General features: G+C 41.5%; 1 protein-coding gene across 1 annotated transcript; it reads right to left on the bottom strand.

Moving 5' to 3' along the window:
* Positions 1-585: 585 nt before the first annotated feature.
* On the bottom strand, positions 586-7,516 carry LOC118774841 (rhodopsin kinase GRK1-like). Its single transcript, XM_036524385.1, has 7 exons — positions 6,818-7,516; positions 4,528-4,655; positions 3,521-3,678; positions 3,355-3,438; positions 2,412-2,536; positions 1,015-1,216; positions 586-878 (listed from the first exon to the last, which is right to left on the bottom strand). Exons 1-7 carry the CDS (start codon positions 7,514-7,516, stop codon positions 586-588), a joined length of 1,689 nt encoding a protein of 562 aa, XP_036380278.1.
* Positions 7,517-18,007: the final 10,491 nt, after the last annotated feature.

Here is an 18,007-nt window from a genome sequence, read left to right on the forward strand (position 1 = left end):
CTGTCCACTCAGTGAGAAGACCTGTCAGGACCGGTAGAAGTACAGGAGGCTTCCTACAAGATATCAAAAATGCTAGTTGTTCCCAACAACCTGGCAAATCATAAGAATTGCATTAGGCTGGACTTAATGGTTTGATGTAAACTGTCCTTCACAGTACTGTATAGTTCAAATGGCCTCTCATTGTTGAACACAGAAAGTAACCGTTCAGTTATCACATAACTGTGTTGTAGTGGCCAGCATGGTTGCATGGCCTTTCAACTTAAAAACAACCCAGAGTTATGAACAATAACATCTTAAACTGTGGAGACATGAATGTTATACAGGTCTCAACATTGGCGTTAATTGTCTCTTACAAAAACTCTATCTGCCGCTGACTTTTTGTAGTATTGAGCAGTTTTTGATGTTTGGGTTCATTTATTTTTTCCCCAAGTTTAAATGAGCTTGCTGTGGGAATTACTGAAGTAGGAGAGAGGGGTTAAGTAGAAAGAGTATAGAAAGCCTATAACTTCACCTCAGCATATTTAGTTAATACATGTGCGTCTTCCCTTTTTCCCTGTATCTCCTAAACCCCCCCATGAAAGATTCTCAGAGCAGCACGCAGGCTCCACCCTTGGACTCAGCCGGGGGCACAAAGTTAGGGTCAAGGTCATCGGGCAGCTTCCCGTTCTCCGGCCAGATGTTGAGCTCGCCAAACACGCCGGTCTCGATCATCTCCTCCTGCCAAGGAATGGGGATGTTCCCGGACGCAAAGTCTTGGAAGAATTCCGTGTCCTTGTCGTCCATCACCACCCCTTTGATGGTGCTGAAGGCGCCCACGTCACCGATGTCCTTTGCGTACACCGTCTTGGGGTCAGGAACGAAGGGGGGTGTCAGCATGCCTGTGAGTGTTGAAGTTAGAGCAAGACAAAAGATTCGAAGGTAATTGTAAGCTTGGATATCCATTATGGGAAAAAAGGCAATGACATAAGATTTCATGTTGAATTTTATGTGCGTGTGCCTGATTGTGTGCTCCACCTGCTTCTAGTCGGCCCCAGTTGAGCTCTTTGAAGAAGGGCTGGTTTTTTAGCTCATCACAGCAGTTCTTCTTGAACCCGAGACGTTTCAGGGGATCCTTCTCCATCAAGCCCTCACATATAGCTTTGCAGTCGGTGCTGAAGTTGTCCGGATATGATACAGGATCAGACAGGATTCGCCGGGTAACCTCAGTGTTTTCCACCTGGGTTGTGTTGGAAGACAGATCTATTCAGATGGTGCAATCATATTAGGGTAGTCTTCAGGACTGAATACGGTGATAATTCAATTATGTGGTGTTCAATCCAAATTTCCAGTTTACAGTTGCATGAAATCTTAGTTTACATCTGTGTGAAAGGTCTAAGAAATTCATTCACTACCGTCACGTGACTTGGGAGTTCACTTCAGAATTTACATCTATGACTTTCTGGACAGGTTTAAATTAGGGCTGTCGATCAATTAAAAAAATTAACTAATTGCACAATTTGCTATGATTAATCACGATTAATCGCTTTTTTCTTCTTAAGACTGAAGCTTGTAATAATGGATATTTATTTAAATGTAAAATCATGGAATTAATGCAGAATCAACACAAAGGAAGTATATTTAAATTCAAATCCGATTGTTTAATAGCATCTTTCCCCAGTAATGACACATTGTTTGAGAAATCTTTCCAACTAGGTGTGAGGAACCTGGCTTTAGATGACCCATGGCCCCAAATGTGTTTGTTGTGTGCATGACATTTTATTTAAAATGTACTATAAAATATACAAAAATATTTTACTGCTCTTGCAGTAGAGCGTTCTGTGCGTGGATATTCTAAACAAAAAGGCACAATTCTGCTATTGTCATTAAAGAGAGAAAACACATCAGCTTCATGTTTGGACAGTATCTAAACCGCATGCCTTTGTAATATCGATTGGATTTCTTCGGTGTGCTTCGTGACACATTCAACCCACAAAATGCAAAACCAAACATAAGTTAAAACGTAATTATTTCAACCTGCACGTTGATGCTGCTCATTCCCGAGTGCATTTTGTGAGACTAGTAAATTGTACAATATTGCCGCCTACTGGTGAAAATGGTGTAACTTCATAGAATTTCGGCCGAAGTAAAGCTGCGAGTGGTGCCTGTATTCATTAGTTGAAAGCTTTTTAAAGTGAAACTTTCCACCTAAAACTCCATCCTTGTCCTCATCCATCTTTAGCCAGGATGGGTCGGTTTGGCGGTACACGTCGTCACGGGTCATAGGTCAGCCGCCACAGGACGCGAACAAAACGCAGCTTTTGCGTTAATTTTTTTTAACGCGTTAAATATTTCAAATTAATCGCAAAAATGAATGCGTTAATTTTGACAAAACTAGTTTAAATATGACTTGGTTATAACTCTGAAGAACATACCTGTTCTCCCCGATTCCTAAAAGGGCCCTTAGCAGCAATCATCTCGTAGAGAGTCACCCCCAGGGTGAAGTAGTCCACAGTGTAATCGTACTCCTTGCTTTGCAGCAGCTCCGGAGCCATGAAGCCTTGGACAGACAAATTCCATCACTGTCAGGGAGATATCACAGCAACTACAGAGCAGAACTCACTATCAGTCACTATGCTGTGAACCTGCAACCTCCATGACAATTCCAGGCAGTTCACTCTCCTTGTAGAAGACATAACTTTAAAGAATGTAATCAGCAGACTAGAAGCCAATCTACCATGGTATAGTGGTAGCTCAGTCCCCCCGTTTATGGAAAGTTTCACTGTCTTACTGACCTGAGGTTCAGAATGAAAATGATTTATATTACATTACGTTATTGCCATTTAGTAGATACCCTTACCAAGAGTGATTTACATAGTTTACAGCTTTTACATGTTATCCATTTATACAGCTGGATATATGCTGAAGCAACTGTGGGTTAAGTACCTTGCCCGATAGGTACAGCAGCGGTGCCCCAGCAGGGAGTCGAACCAGCAACCTTTTCATTTATGAGCCCTGCTCCTTATCGCTATGTTACACTTTTACGCGGTTTATGTTGAGTAATTCCATCCTTCAAAAGTGCCCCAGAGAATTTCTGTATATTTTATTGTTAGCTGTCATGGTCCTAACTGTCCTCTGTAGAACACTGGGCTAATCCCATACTATGAACTGACTGTGCTGACAGCAGTTTTTCAGGGTTACCGTAAAGGTCGCATTATTGACAGAGAGAACTTTTTCCATCAGGTATTCCATTTGTATGGAACTCATGTCTTGCTTTAATAAAGATGGAAACATGCTTCACTTGAAATTCATATCTTTATTTCTGTTTGTTCTGAGGTAAAGATTACTCTTGGTTCTGCCTTCGTTTATTTTGCTGACCTGGTGTGCCTGCATATCCTTTTGTCTTGTCCTTATCTGGCGGCAGTTCCACAGCAAGACCCAGGTCAGAGAGCCGCACGTGTCCTGGGAGAGGAGTGAAAGTCAAAGATCTGGCATCCACAGAAACCAGCCCCATAAAATCAGACGTAGGAGTGACTCTGAGCACCTGCGTCATCCAACAGAACGTTCTCAGGCTTCAGGTCCCTGTAGATGATCCTGTGCTGGTGGAGGTGCTCCAGACCACAGATGATCTGGGCTGTGTAGAAGCATGCTCTTGGCTCATTGAAGCCAGGATTCTTCTCATCCACATTGTAAATGTGATACCTGTGGGGTGGGGTGGGGTGGGGGGGCAGAAGAGAAAGGGATGGAGAGGGAGACAGAAAGAGATATTATCAAAGTAACAAGAAACGATTCAGGGTGAGAAAGAATGGGGCTGGAGTAAGGTTTAACTCCATTGGAATAAAAGCTGATTGATGACACTTATGTATTAAAGGGAAGGTAAATGTTGGCAGTTATGTGAAAGGGTGTAAGTGAGAGAATATTATTGTGTATTGCTGTATTTTACATACCACAGAAAGAAAACACAGGTGAGTGACATCAGGCCGGAATTCAGGCCTGAGAGCTAAGATCCTGTAGGTACCTTTTGATATGGCCCTCAATCTGAACACACACCCTGAAGATTAGCCATCAGGTTGATCTGCTTTAGGCTGATTAGAGGAAGATTACTGCAGAAGCAGGCCCAATGTACCCACTCGCAACACCAGCGAGGGGAATGAGCCCAATGTACCCACTCGCAACACCAGCGAGGGGAATGAGCATGCACCTCATACAACTGAAATTCTTCCTCTTGTATTTCTGCATGAGTGCAAAAAAAGCAGTTTATTTTGTGTAATATTGTGATGTATTTTGATTCTGTGTTCTAGGGACTGTATCATAGTATATTTGGCTTCTCTCAGAGTGCACAGGTTAACTTGTAGTAGTGCTTGAATAGTGTTAAGCTCACACTCGACACAGTGCTGTTGGCCTGGTCGGACACTGTTGCGCGTGTAAATGGAACGGATATACTTATATATGATATGATATGATATGTTCTATTGTGATGGAAGTCACTCTGGATGAGAGCTTCTGCTAAATGTAATGTAATGTAATGGGTGTGGGTGAGTGTGTGTGTACCTGAGGTCTCCTCCATTCATGATAGTCATCACCAGGCAGAGGTCCTGTTTGGTTTGGAAGGCGTATGCTAGCGTCACGATGAAGCGGCTGTGCACCTTTGCCAGAATTCGCTTCTCCACAATGGCACCCTGATGCATCGGGAGAGGGGTTCGGGGGGTGGGGGGGTGGGGGGATGTAGAAAGATCATTTTCACATTTTATCAATTAGCTTGTAGCACTGCATGAAGAATAAACTCATAAAACAAGACCTCAGGCTCTCAGTCTCTCAGTACCTGTAGAACTGACAGCTAGTTTGTTCTAGTGCTAGTTGGAATGCATGGTACACTAGATTTGATTCAAATGAAGCAATCACCACCATCAAATCTGGCTTGAAAAAACACAGTAATGGCCCTGACTACTAATTTCTGATTTAATTCTCTGCTGATCAAGATGAAATACTCATACGAAGAATCTGTTGATCAGGGCTGAAGTAATTTTCATATCAATATCCCCTACTTTCTCTCTGCACAGGCTTAAGCAAACAGTCAATGGGATTTATTCCCATAGCCAACATCTGGCACTACTTTTCAAAATAAAATGTCATTTGGTATCATTTTTCCAGTAAAAACTGACATTGCCCTAAAAGTCATGCATGTAGTCAAACATTTAATGGGAAGAATGTCAAAAAACATTTACAGGTATTACTGGGAATGTTATTAAATTAATTATTTAATATCCAGCATTCCTCTATTTGCCTTCTGTATGTGTTGAAATGAAATGTGTGACTGTAAAATATATAGAAATAAAGGCGGACCCGTAGTGGGGCCAGTCGGAGTAAAGTACTTTGCCAATGAGTATTAAAACACTGTCTCGGACTAACAGCCTTAGGGTACAGGGTCCTGCGCTCCTGTCATTAGTTCACACTGACCCCTCCCCGATTAGTGTCCATGCAATTATGTCTATCTGACTTAGTGCTTTGTGGGTCAGCGCTAGGGCAGCTCTGGGTCTCGGCTGGTATAATTCTGATTAGTGTTCTATGCTCGTATTTTAATTGCTTGATGCAAGACTGCAGTAGTATAAGAAGTTAAATAACCTGAAATTGTAGATGTGACTGTTTTGTGCATTTGAGCATACCTATGAAAACCAAAAAGATTCTGTCCTTACATGACTGTAGTTACCTATGCACGGTGTAATCTGTTCTCAGTGCTGCTTTCCGGCCTGACTTGGCATGGTGTGAGTAAGAGGTTAATCTCCATTACCCGCTAATTCCTTGACAGGCAGGAGCGCAGTTTCTGTGGACACTCATTCTATGCTTCTCACTGGCCCTGAGCTGCTGCTTTTCAGCGTCTCCTGAAACTGCAAGCCTCTTTGCATTGAATAAATACACCTCGATTAAGGGAAATAAATTCTCTGCACTTAGATAACTCTTTCTTTCACTGAAATGTTTGTGCCATGATGTGCCAATTCAGAAAAAGGACACAGTACACTATGCTCTGATCTTTTCCTGGGCATGACTGTCTTATAAATTTACTTTAATCTTGAGAGCGAATGTTTTCATAATGGAGGTTTGATACCTGTGCTTCAGTCCTTCACTGTACTAATCAAGCGTTTCTTACTCTGGTCCTGTGGTCCTATTGTGTATTTTGAGTTCAATTCTGGTTCCTAATAAGTTAGTTCTTAATAACTCAGTAAGTTTGTCTGAACTTATTTGAATACTTCTCTGAATGTTATACAGCCTCCATATTCTCTGCACTTTCACAGGACTAAGATTGTAAGAAAATACCTTAATAACCAGTCCCCCCAGACTGGTCTTCCTGAGATCTCCAAAGTATGTATTGACTGATTTATGTTTACATTTTGTCCTTTGGGAGATGCTCTTATCCAGAGAGGCTTACAGATCTACACAGTTCGATATGTAACTCTGTAATCCATTTGGTAAGCATATACAGGTGTCATTTTGGGAATGTTTCCTGACACCCCAGAGAATTTTATATGCTTTTTAATCAGCAGAATATCTGTAAAATTGAAACTTTAAAAATGGAAAACATTTAAACAATTAAAACAGTTTACCAGAGGCAGGTCAGTTTATCAGTATATAAGGTAAAATATCCTGGGGATGTTTGGATACCCGATCATGTGCACTTAGTGCTTTAGGAAGTGGTCAGGAAAATGGGGAGAAGTGGAAGATGAGTAAACTCAGTAGAAGAAGAAAAAAAAACTAAAATAAAAACCTAAAACTCTTTCACACCAAAATGCAGCTGAACAGACACAAAAAAGCTGAGATGGACAGCTGGGGAGAATTGCTCCTCTACCTCATAGCCCTTGCGTTTCTTCAGCCTTTTCTTATTCAGCTTCTTGTTAGCATACATTTTGCCTGTGGCCTTCATCTGGCAGGCATGAACCTCCCCAAACCCCCCTTTCCCCAGCACCCGGAAGTCCATGAACCACTCCTCTGTGACGGACTGGCCCTCCAGCCACTTGAACTGCACATAGCGCAGGAAGTACATGCTGTTCTTGAAGCCGCCCAGGGCGTCAGCCTCCAGGTGCATCAGCAGCTGCTGTTCACTCTCCTTGAACAGGTCCCCCCTGACGTTCTTGTAGTCCTCCTTCACGCGGCTGACGGCCTTCTCCTCCAGGAAGCTGCAGAAGGACTTGGAGGCGGAGTCGTAGTACTTGTTGACCATCTTCTGGGCCTTCTGCAGCCGGTCCGTCTCATGGGCCGTGTTGTAGTCCTCCGTGTCTTTCCACAGCTCGCCGGCTGTCTTGTGGGTGGGCTCGCTCTCCAGGTACTGCTGGAAGAGGCGCTTGCCGATGGGCTGCTTGATGCACATGCTGTCGAAGGCCGAGTCCACCGCGTCCTTCATGTGCTCGCACTGCTTGATGTGGGGCAGCTTCAGCCTGGCGCGCATCTTCTTGTCGCGCATGGTGGCGGCAGCGTTTCCGTCCAGGCTGCCACGGGCCGACACGTAGGCCGAGTTGGCCACCACCGTCTCCAAGCCACCGATGTCCATGGCTGGGGTACAACCTAAAAATGTAAGTGGCAAAGACATGAGATATCTTCACTTTGAGAAGGTATAACAACAAGGTTCATCTCAGATTCAAGTCCTCGTTCTCCACTTTTTCCTGTCTTTCGATACTTGTTTTTTGTTCTTTCCCCTTCCTTTTTCTATTTGCGTTTTGTTTCTGTTATCAATAAGTAAAGCCTTCAAACAATACTGGCTGGAGAAGGAGAAGAATGGTCAATGTAGTGCAGAGTCCTTTTGCTGTTTTTGTACACTGCTTTGTATGAAGGTGATGTCATATCATGGCAGAAAAGATTTTACTTTCCTGCTTCTACTTGGTATTTTTACAGGATCAAACTATCAAAACTGCACTGAATGTAAGATATTGGGCTTCTTAATTTTTTTTAACTTAATTTTTTTAAAAACTTTTATCAAAAGTTTTTATTTTGTGTTTGTAACTTTGCTTGCTGAAATAGCACTTCATTTGACCTTATTGGACATAAGTAATCATCATAAATAATATAATATCAATAACTCGTTGTGGAGCAACCTAACAAATATATAATACCATGATTTACAGCACTCTTTGTACACAAGAATCAAATCCACATCAGTTATACAGTTGTAAATTTTGAATGGTTTTGATCTATTCATGTATCAATTCAAAATGGCAAACTGGTTAAATTAATCATTAATATAAATGACAGAATGGCAAACATTCATTTTAATCAAGAAAATGGTTATACATGTTTCAGCCTAGTTAATACATACATGAACTGATCATTAAACGTGCAAAGAGAATTCTAAGAAATCTGTATAGAAAGCAATATGCTGTTTTTTTTCAGCACACAAATTGAGTTAAGAGGAAAATGTCCTTAAAACTTTCATTTTTTCCATAAAAGAACAGCTTTTTAGGTTTTGTGTTTTCTGGATATTATAGCTATGGGTATTCATTTTACTACTCATGCCAGGGACTATACACGACTAAGACATCTCTCTGAGTGTTAAGGTTTTATTATTCTGTCCTGCAGCTGGGATTTCATTATACTGCTTACGAATAACATAGGCAGGTAATTAGCTAAGAAATTATCCTCCGCTCCAATGTCTGAAAACTACAGGGATTCAATCCTGCATCATATTTTGCTTGCAATCTCTCCCTACAATCTACCTATATTTTTCCTAGTTCTTAATAAAGCCAGATGTTCTAAGACTGTGCTTGTGCATTCATGTGCGACTGTGTTTAGAGAATGTCTGATTTGGTGTGATGTATTGTATGCCTGTAATAGTAATACATTAGTTCCCTATTGCCATTATGAAATGAAAATGCTCCAGAGAAAACAAAAGAAAATGTATTTTTCTGACACTGAAATGGGATTAAGACTGTCTAAATTGTATATTAAAATATTTGTTTGACAGCCTTGGCAGTGGTGTGACTGCTAGAAACAGGGCCGGCCCAAGCCTTAATGGGGCCCTAAGCAGAATTTGATTTGGGGGCCCCCCACCGCCTCTGTGCCGCCAATACTATTGACTATTGTCAATGCTTGATCATTCACACACATACTGTAAATCTAACACACCCATTATCAATGTTATTAGTTGTAGCTGTGTTGCTTACGTCATACCAATGTCAGCCTGGCATTTTTACCCTTCTGGGGACCCTCTGGTGGCCACAGGGGCCCTAAGCAGGCACTTAGTTTGCTTATGCGTCGGGCTGGCCCTGGCTAGAAATATACTTTTTCATAGAAGATAAATGTAAATATGGATAATTATCTTATTAAGAAAAAATATTGCACTAAATACTATGGAGATACTGAATCTGTCCCGGAAAATGGACAGTGATCACGATGTCCTGACTGTTGCAGCTCATTCCACCACTGGGGGGGGGGGGGTGAGGTTGGAGAAGGAGTGTAGCCATAAATAAATAATACTTAACAAATTAAATGCATAAATGAATGTTGAAATAAAATAAATCAATAAACATTTTTTTCATAATACTCAACACCTTAATTAGTTAATGATTACATTTCAATTTCATTTAAAATAAAATAAAAAATAAATACAATTAAAAAAATATATATATTTTGTATATTGTATATTGAATTTCATTATTTCATTGTGCTATTTAATGGCACAATTATCTATTGATTTATTTTTACAGGTTTCATCCTACTTACTTTTTCTGACTCTTGCTCTCATTCCCCAAAGTTACTCTTATCACAAGTAAGGATCTTAAAGAAGGTCTTGAAAACCATTAATTGTTAAGATGTTAATAAATGCCATGAATGTGGATCATCATAGATCATCCGTAAAGCACTGGCACCCTAAATTTATTATTTTTTTTAAAGGAAGAACCAGCTCGGAAAATCAAATAAAAGATGTGTAAACTTCCACCGTTTAAAAATATCCTCCTGAAGGTAATGTATTCAATCAGGTGAGGGCTAAATTTAAGCTGATTGGACAGATTTATGAATATTACAAATGTATAAAACACCACAGATTAATCCATTTGCAGACACTTTACTCTGTTACACGATGAGCTCTATGAGCTCAAAATCCTTTCAGTCCCATCTCTCTGAAGCTGAGTTTGGATATTGCTTTAAAATTTCTAGAATGAAATGTTCTCTAATTGAAAGGACATTGATATCCCCAATATATATACGCACATACATGCTTTCACATATACACATATCCCTTTATTAAACTGAACCTTTGTGTAATATTCAAAAGCCTTTCAGACACAAAATTTCTGCACTTAGATATATATCACCCATTTGTCAGAATGGATAATAGCACAGAAAATTTCCCATTAAAGCTCTGATTTAAGATTTGTCAATGATGTGTTAAAGCAACACCTTTGTAAGACACTATCTGTTAACTCACAGATTTAACATGTGGAATAGAATTTGACAACAAGAATGAACCATTTTCATGTTTGTACCTACCTGACTTCCTACCTTCTCTTCTGAAATGGAGAGGAACAATATGGGAAAAAAAAACAATTGTGTGAACTCCACAGTTCTGGACCTTTTCCTTACTTTCTTGGATAAATAAAAGTTCTTTTAAAATGATCTCCTGTTTTTGAAAATTGTGGTGATGTTTACCTCCACTGTCTTGTGACTCAAAGACTCTTGTCAGATCATCTCATCTAATTCTCTCTCTCTCTCTCTCTCTCTCTCTCTCTCTCTCTCTCTCTCTCTCTCTCGCTCTCTCTCTCTCTCTCTCTCTCGCTCTCTCTCTCTCTCTCCACTCAGAGGTGTGCTGAATCGTTGGGAGAATCCAGGTTTGGCTCAGTGTGCATTTGGAACCTTACTTGATTGTTCATTATCTTGGAGGGATTAAGTGGCTGTATTATTAAGGAAGGAGACTTGTCTAGAGCCATTAGGATAATCTCGAGCAGGGTGTTTCAAACTCAGAAAGGCCCCCCCTTTTTTAGAGGTCTTTTCAAACTCAGAAAGTCAGCATGCCATCCTACATCTTTTCCTCATGGTTTTTTTTTTTTTCCGTGGCAGAAGCGCAATTCAGAAAGACCAAAATATATCCCATCTCCTCTTGTTTTTCCCCTCCTGTCTGTACCCTTTTCCTGCCACAGATTTGTTCTGGGTCAGCCTCCTGCCAGACAGATGGAGAAAGGGTGACATCAGGGGTAAAACCATGCTGGTGTCAGGGCCAGATAAAGGCAGGTATTTTGAGGTCTATGACCGATTGAAACATCGTCCGACCTCTACTTAGTGCTGTTCACCAGAGTATTCATACTGTAGATAAAAATAGTACTGAACCCGATTACCTTACTTGGTATGCTAGGTATGCAATGATATACAATGATATAATGATATACCAGAAGGACATGCTTACTCTGTGTTTATGAGCGATTAATGTGAATTCTGCATACTGTTTCTTACCCTTCCAAAAGAAAATTTCAGAGCCTGATCACGTTCCCTTTTCCAGTCCTTCTCCAATTCCAGAAATGACAGAAAACAGGGAATGGAGGTCAGATATGCAGTAAAAGGTTTTAAAAATTAACCTGTGCGAACATTATTTTAAGTTTGTGCCAAGCACCTTTAAACATTCAGTTACCTTCATGCAACTGTCACTTATACTATTTCTCTTTGAGCACATTGTAGTGTACAATAAGATCAATGAAGACCTGCATTTCTTCATACTTTGTGCTTAAAGTGATAATTAGAACTGGTTCTCAATTAACTTACATAAGTAAAGGGGATATCAACAAATAAAACAATTTTTTACTTTTATCCACATTTCTAACAATGCCATAACTCCATTTTACATCTGACACTCTCCTATAGGCCTATTTAGTGTACTCACAATTGACACATTGTGTAAGATACGTTTCACTGGAATGGATAAAAAATAATCTGGGTATTTCATAAATTTAAATGGATATTCATATACATGCATACTAGGGATATGAGTTTTTTTTATATTAGTGACGTTAATCGAGCAAAACTTTGTTCGACAACTTTACTTAATCACTGTTTTAAATATAATCTATGATGGGCAAACATTGCATGCACATGTCTTCTAAGGAAACAGAAAATTGATCATCTATACAGTGGTTTATTGCGATTATGTCATGTTTCTAGTGCAGAGAATGAGGTTATTGGATTTACAGTATGTGGGTTTTGCGGTCATTGGCCCGAACTCAGCAGTGTGGGAGGTGTGTGGATTAGGTGGACGTTTGCCAAAGAGCTGAGCGCAAACAGGAGAAGGCTGGCACTGACATCTCCGTGCAAAAAAAAAGGGGTCAAGACAATGGTGCTACAGTCAGTGAGTGAGAAAGGGAGATAGAGATCAAAACAACAATAAAATCTAGGTGGTCTGAATAGTTACTAAAACAGGTAGACAATTCTTGAAGTGTTGAATTTTCATATTGGAATTGGTCGCTTATGTTTCACTCCATGTACATTTATCAAAAACTGCTCTGTATTTTGAACATGAAAAGAACGTCTTCCAAACAATTTAGCAGTGTTGTGTTGTGCTAAGGAGCAGGGATCCGAAAGGTTGCAGATTCAGATCCGCACTGGGCCACTGCTGCTTTACCCTTGGGCAAGGTACTTTACCCAGAATTGCTTTTGTAAAGACCCAGAAGTATCAATGAGTAAAGTTGTAACCTATGTAAGTCACTCTGGATAACAGTGTCTGCTAAAAGCAAGTAATGTAATGTAATATCAGTACAACAGCCTTGAGAGTGGTGAGCAAACCTAAGGCACTCCTGACCCACTCTGCTGGTCAAAATGTGAAATTTGCAGCATTCCAGAAATTAGGCTTGACCAGTGGGTTTGAGTGTTTTAATGAGGAAAACACACTATGGACATAAATTTTGTTTTCATTTTTTTTCTTTTGTTTGCGGTTATGGCCTCTGTTGTATTGTTCAGTGCATGGAGGTTACAGGACTTGGAGGAAGTTTGACAGCATGTTCATGTTGCTGTTTGTGGTAGACATTATATGTTTGCTGGAGACTTACTGGGATGTGGTGGTGGTGAGGAGGGTCACAAAGAGGTGGGATGGGGACGTCTTTAGTGGCAGTGGAGTGGAGAGGACGAAGTGTGGGGTGGCAGGACTAATTGCTCTCACCTGAGTACCTGAAACACTACCCCCTAAAGGAATTTCTCATATCTCAAAACTCTTTACTACTAAACTATGTAAAAAATGTAATCTAATGGTTAAAACATTCATTATAGGAAATGAGAGTGTGTGGATTGCATGTCTGAAGCTTGGCAGGGTTGGGCCTGGTTAGTACTTGGATAGGAAACCACTTGGGAATACTAGCTGCTGTAAGCATTTTTTCCTCATCTGCTCTCATCGAGTTTCCCTGTGAAATCAGGAAAAAAAAAAACAATTTTATTGAGAAATCTAGTCAAGAAGATAAAATATACCAGTACGCTGACGATGCTACTTCAATTCTAAAAGATTTCAATAGCATTGAGAGAGCAGTGGAGGTTTAAAACTGTAATGAAACAGGGGCACATGTACATAAAGGAAAAAGCAGTGTACATGAGGGTGGGACAGGTGGGAGTTTTACCTGAGCACATACCTTTCAAAGAAGAGAGGAACAGTATCAAGATTTTAGGAATCAGAGTGGGGGGTTGGAAGAAATAAAGATGAGGGATATAACATGGGAGAAGGTGGGTGGGATGGAGAATTTTTGGAGAAATGGAGAAATTTACAACTAAAAGGAAAGGTCTTATTACTAATTTTTTTGTCTTCTGCCACACCAATCTGGCGCAAAGTAAAGTTTGTCTTGATGGGGATGAATGGCTATGGCATGTTTTATAAATTCTTTACAAGAAAAATGAAAAGGATTGTTGGGGATTTTCATTGGACCACAGTGTTATACAGAATGAATGGGAGACTTTTTTATTGAAAGGAAAAACAAAGAATAGCTATGTGCTCAATTTATTTCTAGCAAGACATTTTTTTAGAACTGTAATGAAAATTGAATGGTTGCTGTAATGTATGGAAATTTATTTCAAATAAAAGAAAAAAAAAATAATGGGTCCAATCTTGGAAGCTAAGCAGGCTCAGGACTGGTTAGCACTTGCATGGGGGTCTGTCTGGGAATAGCAGGTGCTGAAAGCGTTTTCTCTCATGTTATACACAGGGGGCACTGTCTGATAATAAATGCATTTTAATCATGGGGTTAAACTGTAGGCAAATAGAGGTATATAGGTAAACGTATAACAGGAGGCAACAGGACCTGACACAGAGCCGGTCTGACTGATGTTTGGTGGTGGGAGGGGGAAGGTCAGGGAGTTGGTGTGCTTGGTCTCCCAGGAGGGAGATAAAGGGACCATAAATCATACTTTCCTTGCCCTTTTTCCCTGCCCTCAATGATCGTCCCCAGGTGCTGGTGAGGTGAGGCCGGTCGAAACTGATCCAGCAGAGGCACTCTTCCCAGATGACAGGAAAAAAATGCATCATTGTGGCTCTGCAGCAAAAAGGGATTAAGAAGCAGGGCAAGTTCAACTATTTTTTTGCTCCCATTTGGGGACCTCTCCCCTGTGCTCCGGCTGGAAGTTTGCATAGGTGCTCATTTTCATTTGCAGAGGCGTGGAACTCCAGCATGTGGCCCCAGGGTTTAAAACATGGCGATAGGCTCTGGTAATAAGCCCCTCAGCGGAAGCAATGCTGAATTAACTTGTGCAACCGGACGAGACAACAGAGCGAGGGAGAGCGAGAAACTGAGCTGGCGAAAACGTGGACGACATTTAGAGATAAGGAAATAAGTGAGATGCATCATAACGCCGCCGTTGAAATTTAGCAGTATATTTTGAATGTTAAATTTAAAAATTAGAGTGGTTCTCCCTATAATGTAATCCGCCTTAGGGCACAGGGGTCCAAACTAATTCGCACCCTCGACTTTGCTGGAGAAGGAGTTCGCGGTGAGGGAAATTATGTCAAAGGAACGTGCGACCCTCCTCCCCCTGCCTTTGCCTGAAATCGGTAGACCACAGAGCGCTGTGTGGCTGCATCGAGACCGTGTCCCGGCAACAGCATCTCACCACGGTTATATCTCTTAAAGGTATCACACATTGCACTTTGCTAACAACTTGGTTGCGTTTCAAACGATTTACGATTATCCATACTCGTGCAGACTATTAAGATTTAACAAGAGCTCAAGAATAAGAAACTTTCTTGGATTCAACAGAGGCAGTTTATGCTACTGTCGTCTTGTAACTTTGTTCTACTACTGGACCGATTGTCGCCGGGCGTCGCTACAGTGCACAAAATGAGGTTGCTGGCTAGCAGGCTGTGCGTTTTCTCAGTGTTTAGATGCATGGTTCCAAACTTGGTTGTTCTCCGATAGGTTAAGAAGAGTCCAAATTTGTATTAGCTGCGTTTGAGTTGAGCTGAACATGTGACTGCCTTGCATAATTTATGCCTGGCAGCCCTCCTTACTGCGAGTATCATTGGACGCGAAGCGTCGCTGTCGTTGTTACGGTGTATCTTACGCCACTGCTCCTCAAAGTAGCGGGAGTTCTCACAGTCGTTACGCTATACCTGCAGTCTGATTTGCGTCACTGCAGTTGCAACACTGATTATCGGTACAGTCCTTTATTGGGAGTTCAGGTGCTGTACACTTCAGGCGTAGGCTAATCCACAACAGTGCAAAAGATTACACAAACAAAATGAACAAGGGCAGGCTACTGTAGCACCACATGCCTGATCAGACTTACGCATGATTTCCGACACAGTTTCACCAAACTCTAAGCAGTAGGTTATCTTGCTTTGTTGCCCTAAAATCCCTCTAAATCCATATGGATTTACAGAACACACATCCGCTCATTTTAACCAGTTATTTTTCCTATTTTATTTTTCTTCAGACAACCATTGTTCCTTTTTCATGTTTTGCTCTTTTGCAATGCTGTGAAAATGGGCCGAAGTGTCGCACAAGGCAACACTCCTCTAAACGCGCTGGAAAGGAGTGCTACTTAAATTTACACCCGTAAAGTACCCTCGGTAATTGGAGAAGACTACCGGATCGAGCCCCGTTTTGCTTTAGCCCACATGTTGCTAACAAGCTGCCAGCGCCACGTTAATGGGCTGGCAAGGAGCAGAGCATCTGGTCTCGCGTAATGATGTTTTATTAGATTAGACTATTCGGCATGTAAAATTTAGCTGTCGGAGCACGTCGGCATGTTAATTACCCACGAATTAATTAATAACCGCTGTCCAAAACGGGCAATTTTCTTCGCGGAATATGAATATGGAATTCTCAAAACTATGCCTCAAAACTAAACTGTGTGAATGCTTTCCAGGATATAAATTTGCCTCTCAGCATTCTTAAAATGTTTTGGGGAAACAGTTTTATATTAAATAATTTACCATTATGGTTATCGTTTGATTAATAGTTTTTTAATTTCAATTATTTTTTTAAATAATCCTGGAACAAGTCTTTGCTCTGACAGTAGGATTATTTGATGCTCTGTAGTGCAAGCCTTGATACATATCCCTCCTGACAGCGGGGTGCAGTTAACGTTTGTGCTGGATTTTCTCTGGAGATGGCCTGAGACTGACCATCAGGCGTACAGCGCTGCCTCTGTCTGGGAGAAGGGCCCCCTTACAGCAATCTGTTTGACAGTGCAGATTGAAAGTTAGAATAATGAGTCTCCTGTGTGTGAAAAGTGTGGCTAGGGAACTGAGAGCTGTGTGTGTGTGTGTGCATGCATGCGTGCATGTGTGTGTGTGTTTGCATGTTTGTGCTTGCATGCATCTGTGTGCCCATGTGCACATGTGTGTACATGTGTGGTTGTGCCTGTGCATGTGTATTTGTGCTTGCTTGTTTGTGTGCGCGTGCATGCTCGCCTCTGTGTTTGTCTGCATGCGCTTGTGTGTCTGGTTGCGTGACAGTTGGATAGGCACCGGGCTTCCCCTGAATGTCACACACACACTGGGCCTGTGTGCCCAGACCAGCCTGCCTGGCGACGGGGGGGATGGGCTCAGAGAGGCACAGTATAAGAGGTGTGGCGTTCAATTCTCAATCATTTGTTTATTCTTTGTTGACTCTGTGTCAACATACTGTGCTCAGTCATGCCACAACCATAAAGCTGCGTTTTCCTTGTCAGAAAAGTATTTACAGGAAAAGAGAGCGATAGATAGATAGAGAGAGAGACAGAGACACAGAGAGAGAGAGAGATAGAGGGAGAGAGAGAGAGAGGGAGACAGAGAGAGAGAGAGAGAGACAGAGAGAGAGAGGGAGAGGGAGACAGAGAGAGAGAGAGAGAGAGAGAGAGAGAGAGAGACAATATGAAAGAGAAAGTAAAGAGTATGTGAGCGAGAGAGGCAGCATCATGAGGAAGAGTAAAGACAAAGCAATAAATCAGACTGTAATAACTCTGTGTGTTTGTGCGTGTATGTGCGTGTTTGTGTGTGTGTGTGTCTGTGTGTGTGTGTTTGTGTGTGTGTGTGTGTGTGTGTGTGTGTGTGTACGAGAGAGACAGAATGGGATCAATCGGGGTAAGAAAGGTAAGTTAGAGATGGGCACTGACAGGATTGGTCCCTGGAGGAAGTGGCTGCAGTTTTCTCTGCGGGTAACAGTGCATCAGCTCTGCTCTGTCCTCATCTGCAGGGAATACGCACATGTGATGTGAGAGAGAGGCACTCCCTCCTCTCTCAGGCACGGCAGGCTTTGCATTCCGTGTCATTAGACATGCGGCCCTGGGGAAAACGCTACGGCAGGAACAGAGAGATGTAGGGAAAGAAAGAGAGAGACGGCAGAGTTACAAGGTCATCTGTAGACCTCGTTCAGTTCACGCTGCAGGTGATCTGTGTAGACTGTTGTCCATTCGCAGGAGGAAGGAGGGATTTAATGTGAAAAGATAAGACTTTTATCTCATCAGGCAGTTCTACTCTGGGATTGTTCTCAATGGTGTTTCCTCATTATCTTTTCCGGACAGTCTTCTAACTGCCATCAGTGGTTGGTTAATTACCTCATGGCCAGCAATGTGGGGGAAGTCACCCAGCACAAAATGCTGCCTGTTT

The sequence above is a fragment of the Megalops cyprinoides genome, chromosome 3, assembly GCF_013368585.1.
Source record: "Megalops cyprinoides isolate fMegCyp1 chromosome 3, fMegCyp1.pri, whole genome shotgun sequence".
Classification (NCBI taxonomy): Eukaryota; Metazoa; Chordata; class Actinopteri; order Elopiformes; family Megalopidae; genus Megalops; species Megalops cyprinoides.